Here is a 21,418-nt window from a genome sequence, read left to right as displayed (position 1 = left end):
TTTTAGAATTAAATTTGACTAGCTGAACTAAAATTTTAGCCTTCTACAATCTGTTGCATTTACTCAAAATACGTATTTGAAGTGCAATGCATATATATTTCCTACCAACATTTTGAAATAAATTACCGAGATGGAAAAAAGCACTAGTTTGTTTCATCACTTAAAAAGTACTCCTTGGTTTCATCGCCTTTACCTACACTACGATTTTTCATGCGTGTTATGTGTGTGTGTGTGTGTGTGTATATATATATACACACCCACCCACCCACCCACCCCTTTTCTCATTTAGCTAGTTCATTAATTAGCTTATTTTAAAGTGACAAACAAATCAAAACACGTAAAGGGCAGAATTTACATGCCTCTCAAAGAGGAGTACTTGCTTTTTTACAACAGAAAGATTAACAGATTCCTTAGACTATAGGCAAAAACCTCAGTAAAATTAAGTTTTAAGCCAAAATTCTTGCATCATGTAGGCATTCCAGTTTGCAAAAGAAAGCACAGTCTATTAAGATAATTCTGTCTGCTACATAAGCTTTATTTGCTATAAAAGGCAAGTGACTGTTGCCAACCTGAAAACAATTTTTTTCTCAAAACAAAAAATGGAAAAAGTCATTGTAAAAATTCTTACCTTCAACAGGTCAATTTCTTTAATGCAATCTTGCCTAGCCTTGGCATCCATCATTTCAAAAATCTTCAAAGACAAAAACATAGAAGATTAAAATGAACAACAAAAAGAAGATTTTTATATTTTAACAAGAAATTGGTCTTTTCTCTCCTAATTTGTATATCCTCTGCCATAATGAGTATTCACACAATCCCCAGATCAAAGAAAGATCAATGTTTTCTTTATTTTGAACCCGCTAAAGGGCCAGGAATAGAGTAAAATTAATTTTAGAACCCGTAGGCAATATTCTAAGCAGCAAAAAAAATAAAGATACTACTTTATGAATTTGCTGTTATGATTTTCAAAACATAGTTATCTTAGTTACTATTAATTTCACATGGTAAATAAAAGATAAAATGTTTACTTTTTTCTTTTAAACAGAGATAATAGCTCCCACTGACTTCTCTGTAATAATTAACAATAATATTGAGCATTAATATTCATTTTGTAATAATCAGGGAGTAAGGCACTAGAAACATGAGTTTAAAGGATGTGATGAAGGATGAAAGGCAAATTTCCTCAAACAAAATGCTGTTCTGAACGCTGCACAATACTTCAAGCATTGTTACAAAACTATACTGCTTGCAGTAAAGTTTTTCAGAAATTCATCTAAAACTCCCTCAGCAAGCGCAGGCATTTTCCCCTTTGTGTTCATGTTCTCCTGATTCACCTCTGTCACAACAGCAGTCTCCTAGCTAAATACCTATGACCATTAGGGCCTCATTCTTTCACACACATTTAATTACGATTTAGTGAATCCTTTATAAAAAGTAAAACAAAAATTTAAAAATAAATACGAAGTTGCACCATTACTACATAATTCTGATTTAGAAACATAAACCCACTCCAGGATGACGAGGGGTAAAGGCCACGCAGTGCAAACAGACTGCTCAAAACTGCAATGGGGTCCCACATAGGGTACACAGGCTATAGGCAAAGCAGCCCCAGAGAATACAGCCCAGGGGCAGGCAGGAGCGCAGTGGGGCCACCTGGCCTCTCGCATCCAGATGTAAGCTGAGCACCATGAAACTATCCTGACCTAATCAGTTATTTGTAAAACTGCTTTGAGACCTTCAGAAGCATTATTTTTTATTCTGTATCTTGAAATAATAAAGAAAAGAAAAAAAAGAAAAAAACTCCCAAACTGAGCTAAATAAGAAAGCAGAGTGTTGGGGTTTTTTAGTGTAAAAATATCAAACCAGACCATCCAGTGCTCTCAAAATATATTTATAAAGCATTTTATTGCATTATTATTGCTGACAAAAGAATACTGAAGGTAGTATCTGACTCAAAGTAATCTGTGTAGAACTTAAAACATTCCCATTTTACTTGCTAAATAGTAAGACTTTGAACTTCAACGCTCACCTGAACTTTCTTTAATGCCACAGGTTTTCTGTCCAGAAGACAGGTTGCTTTGTAAACTTCGCTGAATTGTCCTCGTCCAATCTTCTTCTCTATCTGAAAATCTGCCAATGTGCAGCGATATGGGTACGATGTTAAATGTCTCTGTTCAAGTAAAAAGAAATTGTATCAATGAACTAGAAAAAGTGATGCAAAAACATGAATTTGCATTCCCAATCTGTCTTGTTTACAACCACAAACTAGTGGTTTCTATTACTAATCACATGCAGGACAATCAATTCCTCCCAGTAAGGATGGCCCAGCAAGATAGACAAGAAATTTGTTGTTGATTTGGTGTACGATGGACAACAGAGCGGTCTGGCTTTCCTTTTCCCACCTTCATTTTTCTTCGTCCACTTCAGACAATTCTGTACCAGAGCAGTCGCACCATAAAAGCACAGCATACAGCCACAAGTGCACACACATGTAATGGCAGGACTGGGTAAAAGTATTAACCAAACTGAAGCATAAACAGCTACTAAAAATGTACAGAACAGAGTTAAGATCGCCAGATGTACGCACCCTCTTGCTCTCATTGCTGATGGTCCAAAACTTAATCTAGGCTGATCAGCCTATAGATAACTCTGACCATAAATGCATTAATTCCTAGTAACTATATTAGTAACATAGGCTGAATTAAGTTAAATGAGTTTTTTAAACGGGAAATAAAGTCTTGCCTTCTGTGTAAGTAGCTAATTGGTTCCAAACTACGATCTCCCTAGTTACAGACCCTCTCATCAACTTTGCCCGCCTGTGTCACTTGGGAGGTGCTGATGCTTACTTCTGAGGTCCCAGGTAAATACTCAGCCAGGGAGGTAGACACAGCGTAACGAGGATTACATACTCTACAGACTAGGAACTGCTCCCTAGAGCCATTCTGGTCTCTTCTGTAATTAACATGATGCTAACCAATGTTTAAAAAACGAATTATGGAAATTAATGACTTAAAGTTGCCATGCACGCCAAGTAGAATATTTTTAAGCTTCAGCATCTTGAGCCATTTCAGAGTTCCCATCAAAAACCACAGAAAGGCAAGCACACAGCAGAAGCTGGGGGAGGCCTTCCCAGGGATGCAGCCATCATTCACAGCTGAATCCTCGGCAGGCAATCCCAGCAGCAGCTCCCGGGAGAACGGACCAGGAGGGCTGGATGTTTGAAGAAGGCGTCATTTCCTAACACAGAGGGCTGGGGCTGGAAGTAAGATTTCAAACACAGGTAAAGCTTTCAGGTCAGCACCTTTTACCAGCACTACATACAAGACAGCATGAGGATCTCTTACAGTGTCTATTTATTTTGACAAGTTAGTAACTCTGGACTTCTTTGCAACAGAATTAAAAACGACTACTATCCAACAAACAAAAAAAAATATCAATCAAGGCATTTGAGAAAGCTTCCAGATTTCAAGGCGCGCATGCAACTCTGAACTACCATCACAGTTACCTGGCAGAGGTTTCGTAAACAAAGTTGTAAAATTCAATGTTTTTAAGAAAACTCACCAATAAAGTCCCCTAAATAGTAATTTCTGACCCACAAACTGCATCAATCAACAAGGACAAGCTATTTTGAAGACTGACACCTTTAAAGCCTCTTTACCACAACAAACGCAGGAGAAATCCCCATGACGAAAGCTACTCTACTGCAGGCATACTCAAGAAAAATGATTATGTTTTATAAATGCTGATGATACAGAGACACAGCTGTAAGTCACAAACCAGACAGTGAAAAGACTATCAGCTCTCCTCACTGTCACCTTCCCCCTCGTCCCTGTGGCACCGAGATGCTGTTTGCTGCTGGGGCTCATCCGGCACTTCCCCGCCGCTGCCCCGTGTCAGTCGCCAAGCACTTCCCGAGGACAGTGCTCCACAGTTCTGGGAGGGGAGGACTGCTGCTGAACTGAAAAGCTTAGAGCTTATGAACTCCCGAGGAGACAAAAACACAACACTAACATCCAGCCCATGCCTGCTAATTCAAGTAGGCACCTAACTGGAAATTTAACTCCAGGCCATCAACATCATCAGCTTTCTTAGCTTAAATTCCCTGAAAGAGCAAACCCACTCCTTTTCAAATGAAACGACACTTCAAGTAATTATTTCTGAAATGCCAAGGCCACAGCTAAGTTTTTCCATCTATCACCATGAGCATTTGAATACTCTCATACTACGAGAAGTGGTTTTCACTTCTCAACGCTAAAGATGACAATAAAAAATTTAATTCGTGAACAATAACCTACACAAATACAGCAGCTGCATTGAAATTTGCAGTTATACATGAAGGCAAGTCACACGCAAATAGGAAGTTAATTTCATCAAGTATTTCCTTTGAACAGTTCAGGAAGTGTTTCCCTGTTAAGGGCACTTTAGTTTCCCCTGCGCTCTGAAGGAACCCCATCACCCACCTCACTGCGCAGCCACCGCTCCCTGCAACCAAAGCCTGCCAGGGCAAGCAGCGGGAGGGTACTCACAGTACCTGTGCCATGCTTGAAGCTGTACCGCATTTACAAGCTGTAACACAGCAAAGTAAAACTTAAAATGAAGATTCAGTATGTGTTTCTCCAAGTTTTGCAGTGTCTGCCGTACAATAAAATGAGAGTACCCTCCCACTGATGAGAAAGAAGGTAGCCTACGGGTCATCAGCTAAAGAGCAGAATGTGAAAAGAACACTGCTTTATTAGTTACATCAATTTCACTGGAAGTTACTAAATTATCAGCAAAGTAAGGCAACCTGGGATGAAACCAGACAAGCAAATACTCAAAGTAATCAGCCCCTGCAGCCTCCTCAGTTTAAACTGGTTGCAATCTCTCTCTGCAGAGATTTGATAGGCAGCAATAATCAACATACATTAAAGTAATACAGGAGTATTCATCTCATTCCAGGAACTGCTAACGAAACATTAGTTTACATGCATTTTTTGTGTGACAAAACCACCAGAAGACTGAACACAAGTATTTGTTCAACTTGATTGGTAACTAACCAGGAACATCTCCATTTCCTGACTGTTTTACATATGAGTTACTAAACAAATCGGGCTGTCCGGTCAAATCGCTTTACCCAGCCAAGACAAAGGTGTTAGTATATAAAATTACAGAACACTTTTTCCTAATTAAAAAATAGAAAGGAATGAAAGCATTTCCTTCATTGTGAACGTGTGCCTCCTGAGCCATCCTCTTCTCTAGCAAGAAAGTTTGAGCAAAAAGCTTTTCTACCTGGGCATTAACATTCACAATAGAGCTAGCAGTTTCAGTGAGATTTTATGAAGCCACTACCACAAAACTTTCTTTTTAAAGAAGAAATCCTTGCTGAAATCAGGGATGGTACCCGTTTGCCCTTCATAAATCATTAAACTCTGCGTTTAAACCAAAAGTGTTTAAGTGTAAATTAATATTTTAAGCATGTGCCAAGAAGTATCTAGCAACTTAACTTGAAAATATAAATAAATGTTAGGCAAGTGACAGGGTGTATGTGTGTGTCCTAACCACTTTCACATGGTTAGCACATAAAGTCTGCTTGCCATGCTGGAGGTAATGCTGGGTGATGACTGGACACCTTAGCTGATATGTTCTGGCATCCTCCAGGACTACAGCTGCACATTTACATATGCAATGACCTAGATTTGCATTTGCTATCACAACCTATCAGACCTAATTAAAGTAATGGAGCTTTCATACAGGCTAGAAGATGTTTGATTATGGTATAAACCAGAGAGCATGCTCAGGCTAGACCAAACATAGCAAGCTCCCTGTTGATTATGGCAGTCCATCTTCCCATACTTCTCTGTTTAAAATTAACCCTCTTATGCTTTACTGTACTGAAATGTAAGCAGGTCACTCTTCTAAATACTGTTACAAGGACACATTTAGAATACCTAAGAAATACCTACCTTCTCAGAATACCATCCCTATAGCCTGGCCTTGCATACATTTAACTTATTTCATGACTTCTGACACGGGAAACTCAATTTTTTCAAGTCCTTCCATGTTTAACCACTACAATTTTTCACAAAGCTGTCAAAGAACCAATACTTCTCCATTCAAATAAACCATGATCTTTATTTCTGCAAACCTCAACAGTCTTCATATACAGGTATGAAACGTGTGTAAAATTACATCCTGCCATCATCTTCAAACCTGTTCATCAAAAACAGATTTTCCCATTTTCAGGACAGATTCAGGTGCAGTGAAGGGTTCAGGTCTACAGGAACACAGTAAAACCAAGCCAGTAACCCTGAAAAACAGGTTGCAAGTCAGTGATTTGAGCTAGAATGAAAAAAAGAAAATTTTTTTAAAAAGGGGGGGAGGGGGCAACCCAAGCAAATAAAAACCCCTCCAACCACTGGATGTCTGAAGATACTACGACAATTGGGCTGTCCGCACATTTCTGTTCCCAGGACAGCTGTAGGAAGGGGAGGCTGGGAAGAACTAGTTTTGAGACAAAAGCTGTTCTCTTTATCCACACAATGAAGTCTCATTCTTCTACTACTCCATTAAAAAAAAAGCGCCAAAGACAAAAATCAATTAATTTCTTATTTGAATAAAGAGGCTATTCATTTTAAAGATGAAATACAGAGATTATTCCAAGAACAAGCCATTCTGGACAACATCTCTGGCATACATGTCCTCTTTCAGATGTAGTCACTGATGCGAGAGCAGAAATTGCAAAGCTGGCAGAAGCATGCAATGACAACCCTCGTCACAATACTGAAGGGAGAAGTTTGCCAGAACTTTCAGCCTTAAATTTTGAGGCATTATGAGATTTACTGCAAAATAGAATTTGTAGGGTTTTGCGATACTGAAAAATCCCAATGAAATAAAAACTTTATATTACCTTGTACACACTGAACAGATATGCTGAAAGAGTAAGAAACTGCAATTAAAGATTAATAGGTGTCACTATAAACCAGATTATAAAGCAACGCAGGCAAAGACAGAAGATGACTGTTAGGAAAGTTTCTTGCTATATACTTGCTCCTTGGTGACAGGACCTAGTTTCTACTTATGCTTCCAGATTTTGGGGTTGTCTGTTATAGTGCTACCACCGTCGCCTGACCACAGGCCACTGAACATGCAAGAACACAAACATGTCAAAACTTACAACTGGAGATTTGATACAAAATCCTTCACACACTGCTATAAGCATGTGTAGACAGGACAGCTACATAACTGAACACACTTTTTGTACTTCTTTTTTAAATGAGTAGTTGTACAGCTCAGAATTTGTATTTTGGGATAAAGAAGAATAAGGAAAAAAACCTGTTCTGTAGAAAGACTTTCAATCTCCAGACTAATTAATGTTTGGCCAATAAATTATTTAAAAGCTGGGGAAACCCTGAACTGTCCTGAGAAAACTGTCCAAGCAGCCTTTCCTGCAGCCTCTAACCTGATGTTTCAAGCAGAGGGAAGTACTGGCAGACTGGCGACAAAAATACTGGTAAAATACTAACATGCTGCAGAGGAATGCCTGTGTGGCTGCTTCTCCCAGAGGCACAGAAAAGAATAAGCCTGAATGAGCTGAAAAAAGGGGAATGTTCACTGCTAATTGCACAATATATAAACCCAGAGTGCTAATGTTAATTGATAATAAAGTCAGTTGTTTTACTGCTGTCTGATTAGCATGTGGAAAACTGGCACTAGTCATCAGTCTGCACAAACAGCTACAAGGTCACAAGGTATTTAGATTACTTGTAATCAGCCTAAAAATTGTTAAAGATTGGTTAACCAACAGTTAAAAAGTCAGACACTACAATCTTTAGATGCCAATAAAAGCATCTTTCCTGTAGAGCCATGAAATGAAATATTCTTTAGAAGAGTAAAAACATACTCGCCCAATTAATTTTCTGAAATCTCATTAAAAAATTTAGCCCGACTAAGTCATACACTTCTGACCTGAATTTTAATTATCTTTATGCTGCATGTAAGGCTTTTTCTGATATTTGCAATGCATCATTAATTTTAAAGGAATGGTTTCCTTGCTTCTAAAGTGCATACTTCATCTGAATGACATTTACCGTAAACTAATTTCACCGTTAAAAGACATCTGTGATAGTAGATGGGGAAGCTTCAGCCCCTCCAGTTGAACACATATACATTATGAGTAATGATTTACTATCAACATCAGTGTTTCAAACATCTTTATGACATACAAAATTATACCCCATCTCCATTCAATAATGCCTACCTAAAAAGAATTTTGCATACTTTGAGTTTGAAATTCCAGGTGAATTTATGAGAACACATTAGAACAGATTGATTAAAAAGAAGAACTTCTAAGCTTACAGAGATGAGGACACTTTTAAAATATGGATTATCCTTCAAACAGGTAGTCAAGTAATTATTGAAGAATACATCCAGTTTTTCAATTTGCAGCTTCAAAACTAGACTTTACAGTCATCATAAAATATACTTAACCTGACCTGTCACCTAGAATTTCAAGTTTGCTAAAGAACTTGGCTTGAATCTCTAAGTATTAACATCCCTATCAGCAGATATTTGTACTAGCTTACAACAAGGAGAGAAATACCAGCTTGAAAATAGTAGACCAAGGTGATATTCACAAATTAGTATTAACATAGAAATACTCTAAGCATTTCAGAAACAATAAATTGAAGAGTCTTTGTTGCTAGACAACCAGTTCAAATCCATCTTCAATTTGCAGACCAAAATGAAACTACCATGAACAGCTCTGCGAGTATATAAAAGAGTTGTTTAAAAGTGAGTTATTGTGTTTATTTAGTATGAAAACTAAGTCAAAAATTATAGCTCCATATTTTTATACCACTGATCTACTCTTAAATAACTTTTACTGCTTACTGCTATAAACACTAAGTAATCTGGAGACTTAAATAATTGACACTTTCACTTCAGAACATTACTAGGCAATGTTTTTTCCCTCCTGCTGATGAACTCCTTCAGGGTAATTCTAGGCAGGTAAGGCAGTCAGAAGCTAAAACTGATTTTATTGAGCCTTTTTTATATTTATTTATTCACTTAGTCTGATACCTTACCCACAGGTCTATACTAACTAGTTATAAAGCAGAAATAACACCTCTATCAGAATGAAGGGGTGGGGGAAGAAGCTTTAACACAACAATATAATTACATGAGAAGTTTCTGCTAGAGGAGCACACTGTCGCTCTGGTCTTTTTGGAGGTGACACTAGTTTTGAATGAAAGGGCTGGAAGGGAGAGAGTGCCATTCCATACAAAACCCCCTCCTCATCCAAGGCTCTAAAAGCTCAAGTTCTGTTTTTTCTGCTTAAGCTTTTAACCCTGCCATTCACAACATTTCTTTTAAGTTTGGTCAATTTTTCCTTCTCAAACTTCTCTATCTTCCAAAAGCTACTATATAGCATGTCTGCATTACTTGTATCTTCAGAAGAAAGAAATAATGTAATTTTGGATTCTTCCAGGTAATAGGTACCAGAATAATAAAAATTAAATACAGTTATGTTCCTGCAAAATGGAAAATCAGAAATATGTAATAAGGAATCATATCAAGCCATCAGTGTAAGGTAGCCTGCCCTCTAAATAGTACAATTTTTGTTAATTTCTAAATTGAGCTTGCTGAGGAGACACGTTGTTTTCAGTTCTCTGGTAGACTATATTTTCATCATCCAGCTTTTAAAAAAAATATTATTTTAACAGCAAAAACAAAGGAAGTCTTTCTGCAATCCTAATTCCAAACTAGATCACTCTCAGAATGGTTAATATACTCAGAGACCTCCACTAACACCACCTGGATATTAACAGACTTGAGGGGAGGTTTCATTGAACAATGACCATACAGCAAAATGAGCCCACTCAGCATCAGCATTAACAGTGTAACATAGATTATTAGCTACTAATTACTCTTAACTATGTCATTACAAATTCTAACATGTGCTCCAAGATGCCATGAATGTATCTGCTGCACAGGAACACTTCCTAATCTTGTTCATGAAATAATTACAGGGGCTCTATCCTGCCAAATGAGGCAGTAATTAACCCTAATTGCTCAAAATGCAACTGGCTAATTCTAGGAGATTAATCAAGGGGATTCAATTATTATTAAATGACTTAATATGACAAATTGCTGCATTAGGAGAGGGGGGCTTTGCTCCATACAACGTTACTTTCCCAGCAGTGCAGCGTAAGATACATTCATTGCTGTACTCCGTGGAAGCAACCTCCCACTTTTGCAAATCCTATCATCTTGTGTTTGATACAGCTTTCCTAACCACTGCTCCTTGTTTGAGGAACCTGGATCACCACTGCACTGCTCGTTCAGAATGACAAATTAAGACCCACAGACCCCTCCCCAAGGTAACGTTACACCACAGTCGCAAAAGTCTTTCTGACAGCTCTTCCATGATGCTTTTTGTTTACTCCTTAAAATACATATAGGTAAAACTTGATAGCTCTGATAACAGACAGCCTAAAAAAGGCAAGCAGCCAGAATTCACAAAATACAAATCTCATGATTACAGCGAAGGGACTGACACCACACAGAGTGCAGGTCTAACCCCAGCTTTGGCCCACTTCTGCAGAAAGGCAGGGAACAGAGCGATACATGAGCCACTATAGTGAAACTTGATAGTAGTACAGACAAAACAGATTGCAGGAGAGATTCCAGAGACCCACAGGAAATGAAGTCAGATAGCCTACAGTTCCATGTAGGATGAACTTTTTCTTTTATTTGGTAATTACCTCATCAGCTTTTATTATTAAACCATAAAAGGAGATAAAATACATTTATTCACTTACACAGTCAACTGCTTTTCTTTGGCCTTTTCTTCAAAGGATCAAAGAGAAGAGAAAGCCAACACAGTACATGTTTTTATAAGATGACTGAAAAATAGTTGCTTTAAGCAAAATTCAAACTATTTCCTTTTTCTCTTATTATTATCAAAAAAACTGGATTCAGGAAACTGGCTGGCTGGCAGAATCCCAAACTGGATATACCCTAAAACTGCTGTAACTGCACTATAAACAGAGGAGAAAAAAAGAAAAGAAGAAAAAAGGCTAAACGCTAAGAAATCTATAGACCTTTATAAAAGGAAGGGAAGAGAACCCAGAAGGAGAGAGATTAAAGAGACACATGCACTTACCTGAGGATCATGCTGGTATTCCTGCCCTGGCAGCTTGCAAAGAGGGTTGTTCTGGTCCCCTAGATGATGCGGATGGTTATGCTGCCCTTCCATGGTATCATACCAAACTCTGCCTCACAGTTCTGCTGGAGTTAAAAGAAAGAGGGGAGAGAGAAGTCTCATCACTGTCCATCCAGCACTGAAAGCAAGAAACTGTTTCTAGGTATGTGCCTACACGTGGTCGTCACACATGAAGACAGCAGGAACCGATTCCTCCCCTTCCTTCCCTCAGATTGACTCCTCCATACAATTCTCGAGGGGAGAAACCCCTTATCTGCCACCAGCTCCAGAGCTCAGCCAGCCCCTGACAGACCAGCACAGAGACCCTGCTGCCACCTGCGCGCTGAAAGGGGCAGCAACAGGTCACAGCTACCCTCATGCTCCCCAAATTACAGAACAAAAAAACCAGTATCACAAATATTACCGGTATCATTTCCTATTAAGCAAAACAGCAGAAAATGGGTTTATTTGGTCAGTAGTACGTTACCCACAACAGACAGTGCTTTTGTCAACTGTAACAGCAGCTAGCGTTACCTCCCCTAGGACTACTGAACCTAGATGATCCCCTATGGCATCAGACACGTAGCGGACAATTCAAGAAAAGTTAGCACGTTTCCCTTTGTAAAACAAAAAATGGCAACAAGTCCCACCAGACAGTTGTAGCCTTATTTGGCCAGAGACAACCTAAAAGTGTAACTTTACCCACATTCCTTCTTCCCTAACCCCAAATTAAAAGTTCTCATGCAGGTTGGCAAGACACACGAATCAGCAGCTAGAAACCATATTAGATTCAACAAGATCAAAGTATTATTGTAGGAACAAACAAGCAAGGGAAAATTCCGTGAATTAATTTGTTCCAGTTTCACCTGCAGCAATTACTGGGCACAGCTGTCCAGCAGAATTTCCTACAAAAATTACAGAAATTAAGCAGATGCGGTGTTGGAGAAGAGAATCCAGCAAGAGTTATCAGATAAAGAACTTACTGTAAGGACCTAAAAAGAAATTCACCATCACCGTCTGCAATGATTCTTCATTTTCATTCTAAAATTACCCTTCACCCTACAGAGACCAATTCAGCCTCCCCTCCTTTTTAAGTGCAAGGTGAAGGTCTGAGACACAACACCAAACAAAATTTAACTCTCATTTATGCTGGTTGCACAGGTGGTTAAGAGCTGTGAAATCCAGCACTTGCAACATAAAATTTCTACACATCACATCTTGCATCTACCTTGAATCAAATTATTTCACAGTATCATGAGATTAGTTTTATTTTGAGCAGTATTATAAAACCAAACAAAAGTTTGCAGGTAACAGGAAGGAAGGAAGGGACACAAGGTACTTGGTTGAGAGGGCTCAAAAAAGGGGTTATAATTAACCATAACACAAACCAAGTAGAAGGAATGGGAAGTGTAGTAGTCAGTCTCCATTTTTCAGAATTTAAAACAAAGAGAAAAAGAAAGGAAAAAATTGAAAAGTCAAATTCCTACAATGTTTGAAAGATGCAAAGGAACTTATTTCCCAAACTGGATGTACCAGACTCGTCATCATTTAAATAGGCTGCTGGACATTTGAAAACGCCATCCAGGTCCAACACACAGCAGTACAACTGCTCATCACCACGGTGCAGAAACACCACGTTCCTCCGAGTGTGTGTGTAACCGCCGTGCCCAGCATCAGGCTGACCCCTGCCCAAGGACACCAGCCATGATGCTGAGACCACCCCGGGCAGTTTCCACACTTTCCACCTCGCAAAGTCCCTCCCTGTAGAGGGTGGGCTCAGATGCTGCCGTTTCCAGGCCAACACAACACAGTAATCTGAAAAGATAGCCTGCTCACCTTCAAAAATGGTGCCGTGAAGGGCAGGTGGCGTAAAGAGCTGCCCATCAGGCAGCCAAGACATTCCCAGTGCTGGAACACCACTGTGATCCCAGATTAACTAACCCTCCCCCGACACAGAGCCCTGCGTGGATTTCAGGACTGCAGTAGTAAACATTAACAGGGCAGTTTTGGGCTTTTGGCTGAAAGCCTTCCAGACACATCTGTTTGCAGAAGTGTAAGAGACTAAACGTATACATATTTTCTAGCCCTTCTAGGAAACAAAAACCATATTTGAACTATTACCATCGCCATCCTGACTCTGGAATGAATCCTGCTAGTTTTATAAGCTATTTAGGGGACATCTCAGAGGAGATCACAGTGCTCCTTGCCCCATGTCACGTCAGGGGTCAGGCTCTAGTCCCAAGCAAGGCCAGTCCTCAAAAAACATTCACAGCATACACAGAACACGCACAATAAATGCACTAACATCCCTTCTCCACAAAGGGCTGTATGCAGGTTTTTGGGGCTTATTTAAGAATGTTATTCATAGCTAGTTATTCATTATCCACACACGCTAGGCAGTGCGTAATTCAGAGTCGCATTGTTGCTGTCCTTAGCAGCGACAAGAAGCCCAAGGGTGACAAGGGAAGATTTAGTGGCCAACACAAGCATTTGCAGAAACTTGCTTGAAGCGTTTTGGCAAGTACTCACTCAGTGAAATAACACAACCTGACCTCATTACTGTATTAATAGTGCATGCCTGGCACTTGGGCAATGACTAACTTAATTTAAAATACAGAGATATTTTAAATATTTGAGGGAGTGGGGGAGAAAATATGATGCAGAAGAATTTCTGCAGCAAGTCATGCTCAGTTCTTTTAGCAGTTGTCAGTAAAACAAGCCTTTAGCTCCGGCAGATCCGTCCCACCACCAGCCACTGCAACACGTGCACACACAGTATCAGGGGGTGAGCAGGGAAAAGGCTCTTTTTACTCCTTAAGCAAATGAACTTCCACTCTGTAACAGACACTCACTACAGAAGAGTTGTGAGGGCTGGAGTACCTGACGCATATAGACAGGCCAACACATGGGTTGCTCTCAATAAAACGTTTTCCTAAGTCAGTACTACAAAACTCCAGTGGGAAAAGGATAATCACTATTAATATGAAGAAGTTTGATTTTAAGATTCCTTCAGCATCAGGCATCTGTCGGTTTATTAGTAACCAGGTGAACACTTGAAAAATAAAAATGTCTCTTAATTAAGCTGCCCTATGAAATTGCTAATTTATGTTACTCTGGCAGAACTATCTTAAGTATTTTATTATTCATGATTTGAAGAAAGGCTGCTTACTTGAAGGGAGAATGTAACACATGTTCTTTCTCTTCTAAGTCCACAAGCACAGAGAAAACACTGCTACAGACTGCAGGCGACTGACAGCCTTGCTTCCACCACTTATCTCCAAAAGGAATTCAGAAATTTCACATTTACAGCCTTGAGATAAAAGGCATGTCCAGGCAGCGTCATGCGAAATATCTGCAGTCTATCACTGATCAAACATCGTATCTACTGCATCCTGCCTTCGAAAAGGACTGAAGCTCGAAAAGAGAAGAGGGTTCTCTGAAGACGACAACCCCAGTCGTCTGATCACACATAAGTCTGGAATATTCCTAAGAGAACCATAACTTTCCAGCCGCCGCAAGGAAACTCAAGGTACAATTACTTACCGTGAGGATTAGGCAATGGGAGGGCAATCAACAGCTCAGCAGCTTAGCTGCCATGAGCTGTATGGGAATGTATTAGGCAGAGTATTTGGGTTTGGTTGCTGTTTAAAGCGCTACAGCTGGAAGCAAAGGAAGAAGAACAAAATACCAGCTTTGAAAAGAGATACGGCAGAGCTCACATGACACCAGCTCCAAGCCCGCTGACACCTACAGGACAGCGTGTCCTGCTCGAAGCTGTCAGCTGGGCTATTCTGGGCTATTGGCAAGCACATGTTATAGGTAGACTGCAAGGGGGATCCCCAGGAACAGGCTTCATGGAGGGTCTTCAAATAGCAGCCAACAACATAAAGGCACTTTGCTATGTCAAAACAGGTATACATTTGCACTGAACTGTAATTCTAAAAATTCTACAGGGTTTTTGAGACTCTCTCTAAAAAGTCTAACTGCAGAACCAATATTGCAATTATATTTTTAAACATGAAAGTGTTGAGCAGAGAACATGACAGTGTCCGATACAACAGCTTAAAGCCAGTGACTTCCACCCCCGTGCCAGATGCTTGTGTCCTCCTGAGGAAGTAACCACATTTTGAGCTACATTTTACTAGTCCTGAAGTAAGTTTGGATATTAGCTGCAGCATGTTACATCAGAGTTATTTTGGACTACTGAAGAAAACCATAAACACGTAAGAAACGTTTAAATGTGTTCAGCTACCCCTTACCCCACCACTCCATCCAGGCTACACAATCTGTGCATTAAGTTATCTCATGGAATCCAACAGTTACCGTGAAACCCTTCCTTGTAATTAACATTAGCATTTCACAAGATGTAGCATACCAAAAGCCGTATCTTCATCTGTTTGGAAAGGAATGATCTTCTCAAAGTTACCTGAATGAGTTACAACCTCCCACCTCACTCAGGCTATACAGGTTGGGATGGAACCATCTCCTGCTAAGAGAAGCTGTTTCTACATACAGCAACATGTGAATGTTAACCACACCGCAATCAAAAGCCTAAACTACGTAACATTTCACTTAGTTAAAGCATGTAATGCCTCATTAACCGACATTGATATTAACAGGCAATGAATTATTTTTTTTATCGTATTTTTGAAGTAGCAATCTTAACTGCAATGCTTAATTCACCAACATCTAGAACCAGTGACCACAGTATCTAAACCAAAGTTATGTGTCTCCATCTAATTCAGTCCCTGACCTGCATGACAGGTGGGAGAAAACACATCTACTATCCCGGTGTATGTTAGGATGTAACTTTACTAACAGCTGGATCAAGATCAACAGATTTACTTTATATGTCACTTGTTAGCAGCAACAGTATCATTAACACAATACGGATTCAAAGAAATCAAATAGGGAAGAAAAAAAGCTACTAACACAAAACCTGGCAGTGACAATAACGCTCCAGATTCAGTCTCATTTCCTTATTATCAAGGGGGCGGGGCAGGGGAACAACAACACAGGGAAGCAGTTGCAGACAAATAATTTCAGGGTTTTTTAATCTGTTTAAACTGCCAAAGAAAACAGTAGGAAATAAGGCAAGAGGTTTTGGAATAAGTTCTCTTAAACATTGTCACATTTTTACTTTACATTGTTATAGCTCTGCACTTTTACTTCTTAAGTGACAGGCTTTTTTATTGCTGCTTCCAAATTTCCTATGAAACTTTGCAGTGTCAAACAGACTCAGACTGGGTCTTGGCCATGACAGTACATTAAAACATTTTTAAATTGCATGAAGCATCACATATCTTCCCAGAAAGTGGATAAAAGAACAGGATCATCATCTGTGAAAGGCATTACAAGAGCAACCTAACAGCTTTCTGGAATTACTGTGAATACTCAAGTGTCTCATACGTGTAAGTCCCCAATAACATATGCCTCAAAAATCCACGTACAAAAAAGGACGGACTGCATACAGTTCATAAAATGTCTCGCAGAACTTTCCAGCTTTTGAAGACACATTTCCACCCTATTTTAATCAAAACTGAAGCATATACCTCTACCTCCAGAAAAGCTATTGCCTGCTTTGGGAACTACACACTAAAAACCAAATGGCAGCAACTGGGTTCCAGCCCCAGAGAAAGGAAGGAGTAGGCAGAGCAGATAACCATGTTTGTGTCTACTCGTAAAAGCAGCACAGGAAGGAAGATCTCACCAGAGTTCTCCTGATGCAGCATTACTTCCAGGATATTGCAGCCAAGTCATGTTAAGGATGTTATCACAATTGTTTTAGTATTTGGGGTCAATTTTCATCAGCCAGAGAAATTCCAAATTACTTTGTTTGACTGACAACCAATGTAATAACTTTACAACAGAAAAAGTGTCACCAGTTCAGGTTACTTTCAAATACTGGAGCTCATGATCATTGAACATTAGGCAAAATCAATCCCCTTGTATATGTGCCATCTCTGCTTCACAGCAACAGACGCAACAGGCTCACCTCCCTCTGCACCAACCACAAAAGTACCTTTATCATACCAAAACCAGACAGAAGTCTCATGAATAGATATATGCTGCTATTTCCAATTATTAAGATATTGGTACTTTGCTGTGCAGTATAAATAAAGTGAGACATATGTTGTTCTGGTAAAGCAGCCTTTAACCTTCTAATAGAATAAAGACATCATGACAGGCCAGAGCCACACACAAAAAATGGCAGCTCCCATATAACTGAATGGTGCAGGACTGCTTTAACTGTACCTGATCCACTGGGGGAAACAGTTTCTGAAAACAATGGAAATGAAAGATTTCCAATTAAATCAGAGGCCAACTTAAAATAAATAATGATTTGAGAAAATACAACTGAATTCAGCAAAGCAGTGCTTCACTTCTCCCAACAGATCTTAAGGTATAAGCCGAGAGATTTTGAAAACAATGCACTGAAAACACCCAAGGTACCAAAACCTTCCACCTCATTTTCTTCAGGTTCGTATCTCAGTAGTTTTGCAGGCAACTCAGTGACTCTCTTGAGAGTTCAAAATAAATTTAACACCACAGTGGGGAGTATGATCAAAGCCCACATTGGATGAGCAGCTTATTCTTTCAAACTACAACTTGATGTAGGTTTGTCTGTCACCATGTGCCCTCCACTCCATAGGGCAGTAATAACAAAAAGGAGAAATACAAAACATATGTCCTAGTATGCCAAAACACCTAAAAAAGAAGACTCCACCCACACAGCAACACAACTGGTATCAAAATCTTTAAGCATCCTGCCACTTACTGTCACCCTCCTGCAGCACAGTTATTACTGCCAACAGTGGTGGGAGCTTTTACAAAGCAAGGGAAAATAAAAACCCTCTTGTGCAGCCAGGTCCCCTAACATGTCCCAGGCTGCAGTTCCTCTTTGGGTGCCCAACTGCCCTTACACCCCATCCCATCCATCTGAGACCTTGAATCAGTAGAAAGAAAACAAAACACAAAACCCCATGGAATCCTGTGGGACCTTGCAGGTACCTGACAGGTGGCATTCTCAGAGCAGAATAGCCCAGGGCACTCGGTAGCAAAGGCCAAAATCATTAGTTACGAGACGCTCATTAAGGAGCAGAACCTCATGAGCATGTTGCCATTCAGTCTCACACATCCTACTGCCCCGGGTGCAGCTCCTCTCTGCGCTGGCTTGGTGAAACAGCTGTGACCAGCCTCATCTGGTATCACCATGTGCCTCTGGATGCCTCAAACTCAACTACAGGCCAAATTATCTGCTCCCAGATGTATAATCAACACGACAGGGCCATGCACCTCTAAAGTAGACAGCAAAGCAGCAGTGCTTTGAGTGCTCAGCGTTACAACCGTCTTCGCCTTGCTGCAAGACACACCAGCTGCTTCCATGTGCTCAGCTTTCAGCTCTGCTGCTGCCCGCAGCATGGGAGGCACCACCAAACCCAAACCACTGCTAAATCCATCCTCAGCGGCTGGGGACACAGCAGTGGCACTGTGCTGAGCAGCTCCTTCCCTAACATACTGGAGGCTTCACAGCGAACAGCTTTGTAAATGCAGAACAAGACACGGCAATTCCAGCTTACCCCGGTACTGCCACAAGAAATTCTGCACAATAAACGACAAGGTTTTCCACTTTCACACCACTTCCTACTGTAAAAGCGACATGACTCCATCTTGAGGAGTCTCAGTGTTCCTGGCTGTGACATGGGGCAGCTGTGCCCTTCCTGGAAAGGTTGCGAGGCTTTTTGTGCCTCTGACCTGCCCCAATGCCCTCAAGTATCATGTGAGAGAGAGATACACGCTTTTCCACCCAGTTACTACATCCCTCTCATATCTTCTTGCTACATGGGGACTTGGGAGGGGGAGGCATGCAGCTCTGTTTGGGTACAAAAAAGGCAAGTCATACATAGGTCCAGAAATTCACGAGTTGTTTAAATGCAGTCAAGCACATTACTTAAACTAATGCGCAAATTTCTATCTTTTAACATATACAGAGAATTGAGATTAATGGTGAATAAAATCCACCGGTGCACATAAACCAGGCTCCTAGGTGAGCTGCAGATATCCACAGCAGAGGCGCTGACGGTGGGAGCCCAGTCTCCCCCACTCCCCTGAGCCATCAGCATGCCGCTCACTGCAGAGTCCCCAAAGACAGGAGCAATGCAAACTATTTTACAAAATAAACACAACCACATCAGTAACACTTTCTTCCTCTCTACTGCCCAATAATATTCTTCCTCTTGCTTGCTCATAAAATAAATCTGTCAGGATACTATATGAGATTACCTATATATTTAAATGATGATCTTGGCTTATGATTACATTATCGCTGTGGTTCAGGGTACGTGCTGTGGGGAAGGCAGCCCAATCCTAGGAGAGTATTATTTTCGAGTGACTTTTATTGTCCATTATCTTACACCATTTCTGTCACAGCTATGATGTCTGGTAGGAATAGTTCACAACAGAAATATCTTTGTCGTTAGTATTCTCATTGCAATTTAGTCAGATCAACCTTTAAATCTCATCCATCATACTGAAGAGCTTTGGCAAAGCAAGCGCAGTAATATATGCTTCCATGCAAAACCTAATTACAGGCTAGGTTAAAAAGCCTACCCCATTCCTTCTGCAGTGCAAGGTGACAGGAAATCCTGAGCATCCCTTGGTTTCTCACTCTCCCTTTTTGCTGGTGAAGTGCGTAACCCATTCATTACAGCAGACTGATACTGTCTGGCACATGACAAACTTACTTGAACCTAACAATTAAACTTCTGACAGCATTTCCAAAAGCAGAGAGTATTTACTGTAAATGCTTGACAATTTTTTCCTCTCTGCTCATCTCTCCCAACAGTCACCTTATGATGACTGGAAATTACCATAAGCAAATAGCAGCCTAACATCCAAAAAACCCCTCATGTTAATGTGAAATACACACCTGCCAACACTGAAAAAAAAATATGAATATGAATGTTAAAGGAAACAACATGAGGAATGCCACTGAAATGCATGAGACAGGAGAGAACATTGCAAGAGCACAGTTTAACATGTTCAGTACAGAACTGTTCAGCACAGCTGGCTGGAGCTGCAGAGGTACGATGCCCGCAGAGCCAGGGCCATACTGCTGCCTTACCCAGCCGCTCTGGGCTGCAGCGAGGGAACCAAAGCACAAACTGTTCAGAGTGCAGATATATCACCAGCAAATAGTGTCAAAATTTTAGGCTTGCCATTAAGACGAAACTGTACCTACAGATACACACATGCTAACGCTAACACAGTGTGAGTTATGCTTTCTCAGGCTTTGCAGGTGTACGTAAAATATACCGAGTGTGAACAAACTCTTAAAAGCAATGTATTAAGATTGCTCAGTTACACAACTTTATTACATTTAGTGATGTCGCCCATGACCAAAATACTATTATATTATCTAATGTAACTTTACTCATCCTCATTAACAAAAACTGAATGACAAATGAAAACGGGCAGAAATCAACTTTCCCAGTCTCTAATATCGGGGAAGCTTTAAAGAGTAGGCCATAGATCTAGTACTAAAAATAGTAAAAGGATCAGTGACCAAAGACAGTTAAAGACAGTAGTGGTGTTTCAAAGTAGTATCTTCTTTATCAATATTTTTAAGTGCAAAAGCCCCCAGCTGTGTTTTTTAACTCAGCCTTTACTTGAAATTCATTTAACAGGTGGATCCATCTGAAAACTTTCAGAAGCATATTCTCATCCAACCTTAAATAATTTGTATTAACAGAAGTTACAAATATTAAAACTATGGAACAGACCTCACAATAAGAAAATACGAATTTTTATTTATTTATACAGGCAAAATTTTAAAAGTAGCTGACACCCAATCAAAATGCAGAAACCAAGCCACAGCCCTCAGTGAAAACTGTACCTGCAATTTATAAACCCTTAAAAAGGATGATGATGTTTGTAACAAATTGACCACTGAGCAGAAGAATGGTGTTTTAATCACACCTTCCCTTATACAAGCACTGGAATTGCCCTGAATACAGGTGCAGATGCGTTTGCCTCAAGACTTTGTGCAGACCTTTTGTTAAGCCTGTGCAGACTAGATTTTCAACAGGCAGTTAGGGCGTGCTGGCTTCTCAAAGACACAAAATCCACTAACTGAGAATGTTTTAATAAAATGGCTGAAAAGCCCTAGAGCTTTTTCATACTATGTCAACAACTGATATTCATTAAACAAATGCTGTGACAGACACTGTAATTCAC

The 21,418-nt window shown here is 40.0% G+C and overlaps 1 protein-coding gene across 3 annotated transcripts in view; it reads right to left on the bottom strand.

The window, feature by feature from the left end:
* The window catches only part of NEK6 (NIMA related kinase 6), an 83,703-nt gene that overhangs the window by 31,987 nt on the left and 30,298 nt on the right, over nucleotides 1-21,418 (bottom strand). For 2 of the 3 annotated variants that reach the window (XM_055793758.1, XM_055793757.1), the window contains exons 2-4: nucleotides 11,144-11,268; nucleotides 2,030-2,170; nucleotides 629-691 (exon numbers count right to left, since the gene is read on the bottom strand). In XM_055793758.1, coding sequence (XP_055649733.1) covers nucleotides 629-691; nucleotides 2,030-2,170; nucleotides 11,144-11,236 — 297 coding nt within the window. In that variant the 5' untranslated portion in view covers nucleotides 11,237-11,268. The remainder of the gene's footprint in view (nucleotides 1-628; nucleotides 692-2,029; nucleotides 2,171-11,143; nucleotides 11,269-21,418) is intronic. The other variant, XM_055793756.1, reaches the window with a different exon arrangement.

Source organism: Falco peregrinus, chromosome 1 (genome assembly GCF_023634155.1).
Source record: "Falco peregrinus isolate bFalPer1 chromosome 1, bFalPer1.pri, whole genome shotgun sequence".
In the NCBI taxonomy this organism is placed as follows: Eukaryota; Metazoa; Chordata; class Aves; order Falconiformes; family Falconidae; genus Falco; species Falco peregrinus.
The sequence above is the reverse complement of the archived record's forward strand: the minus strand, read 5'-3'. Positions and strand labels throughout refer to the sequence as shown.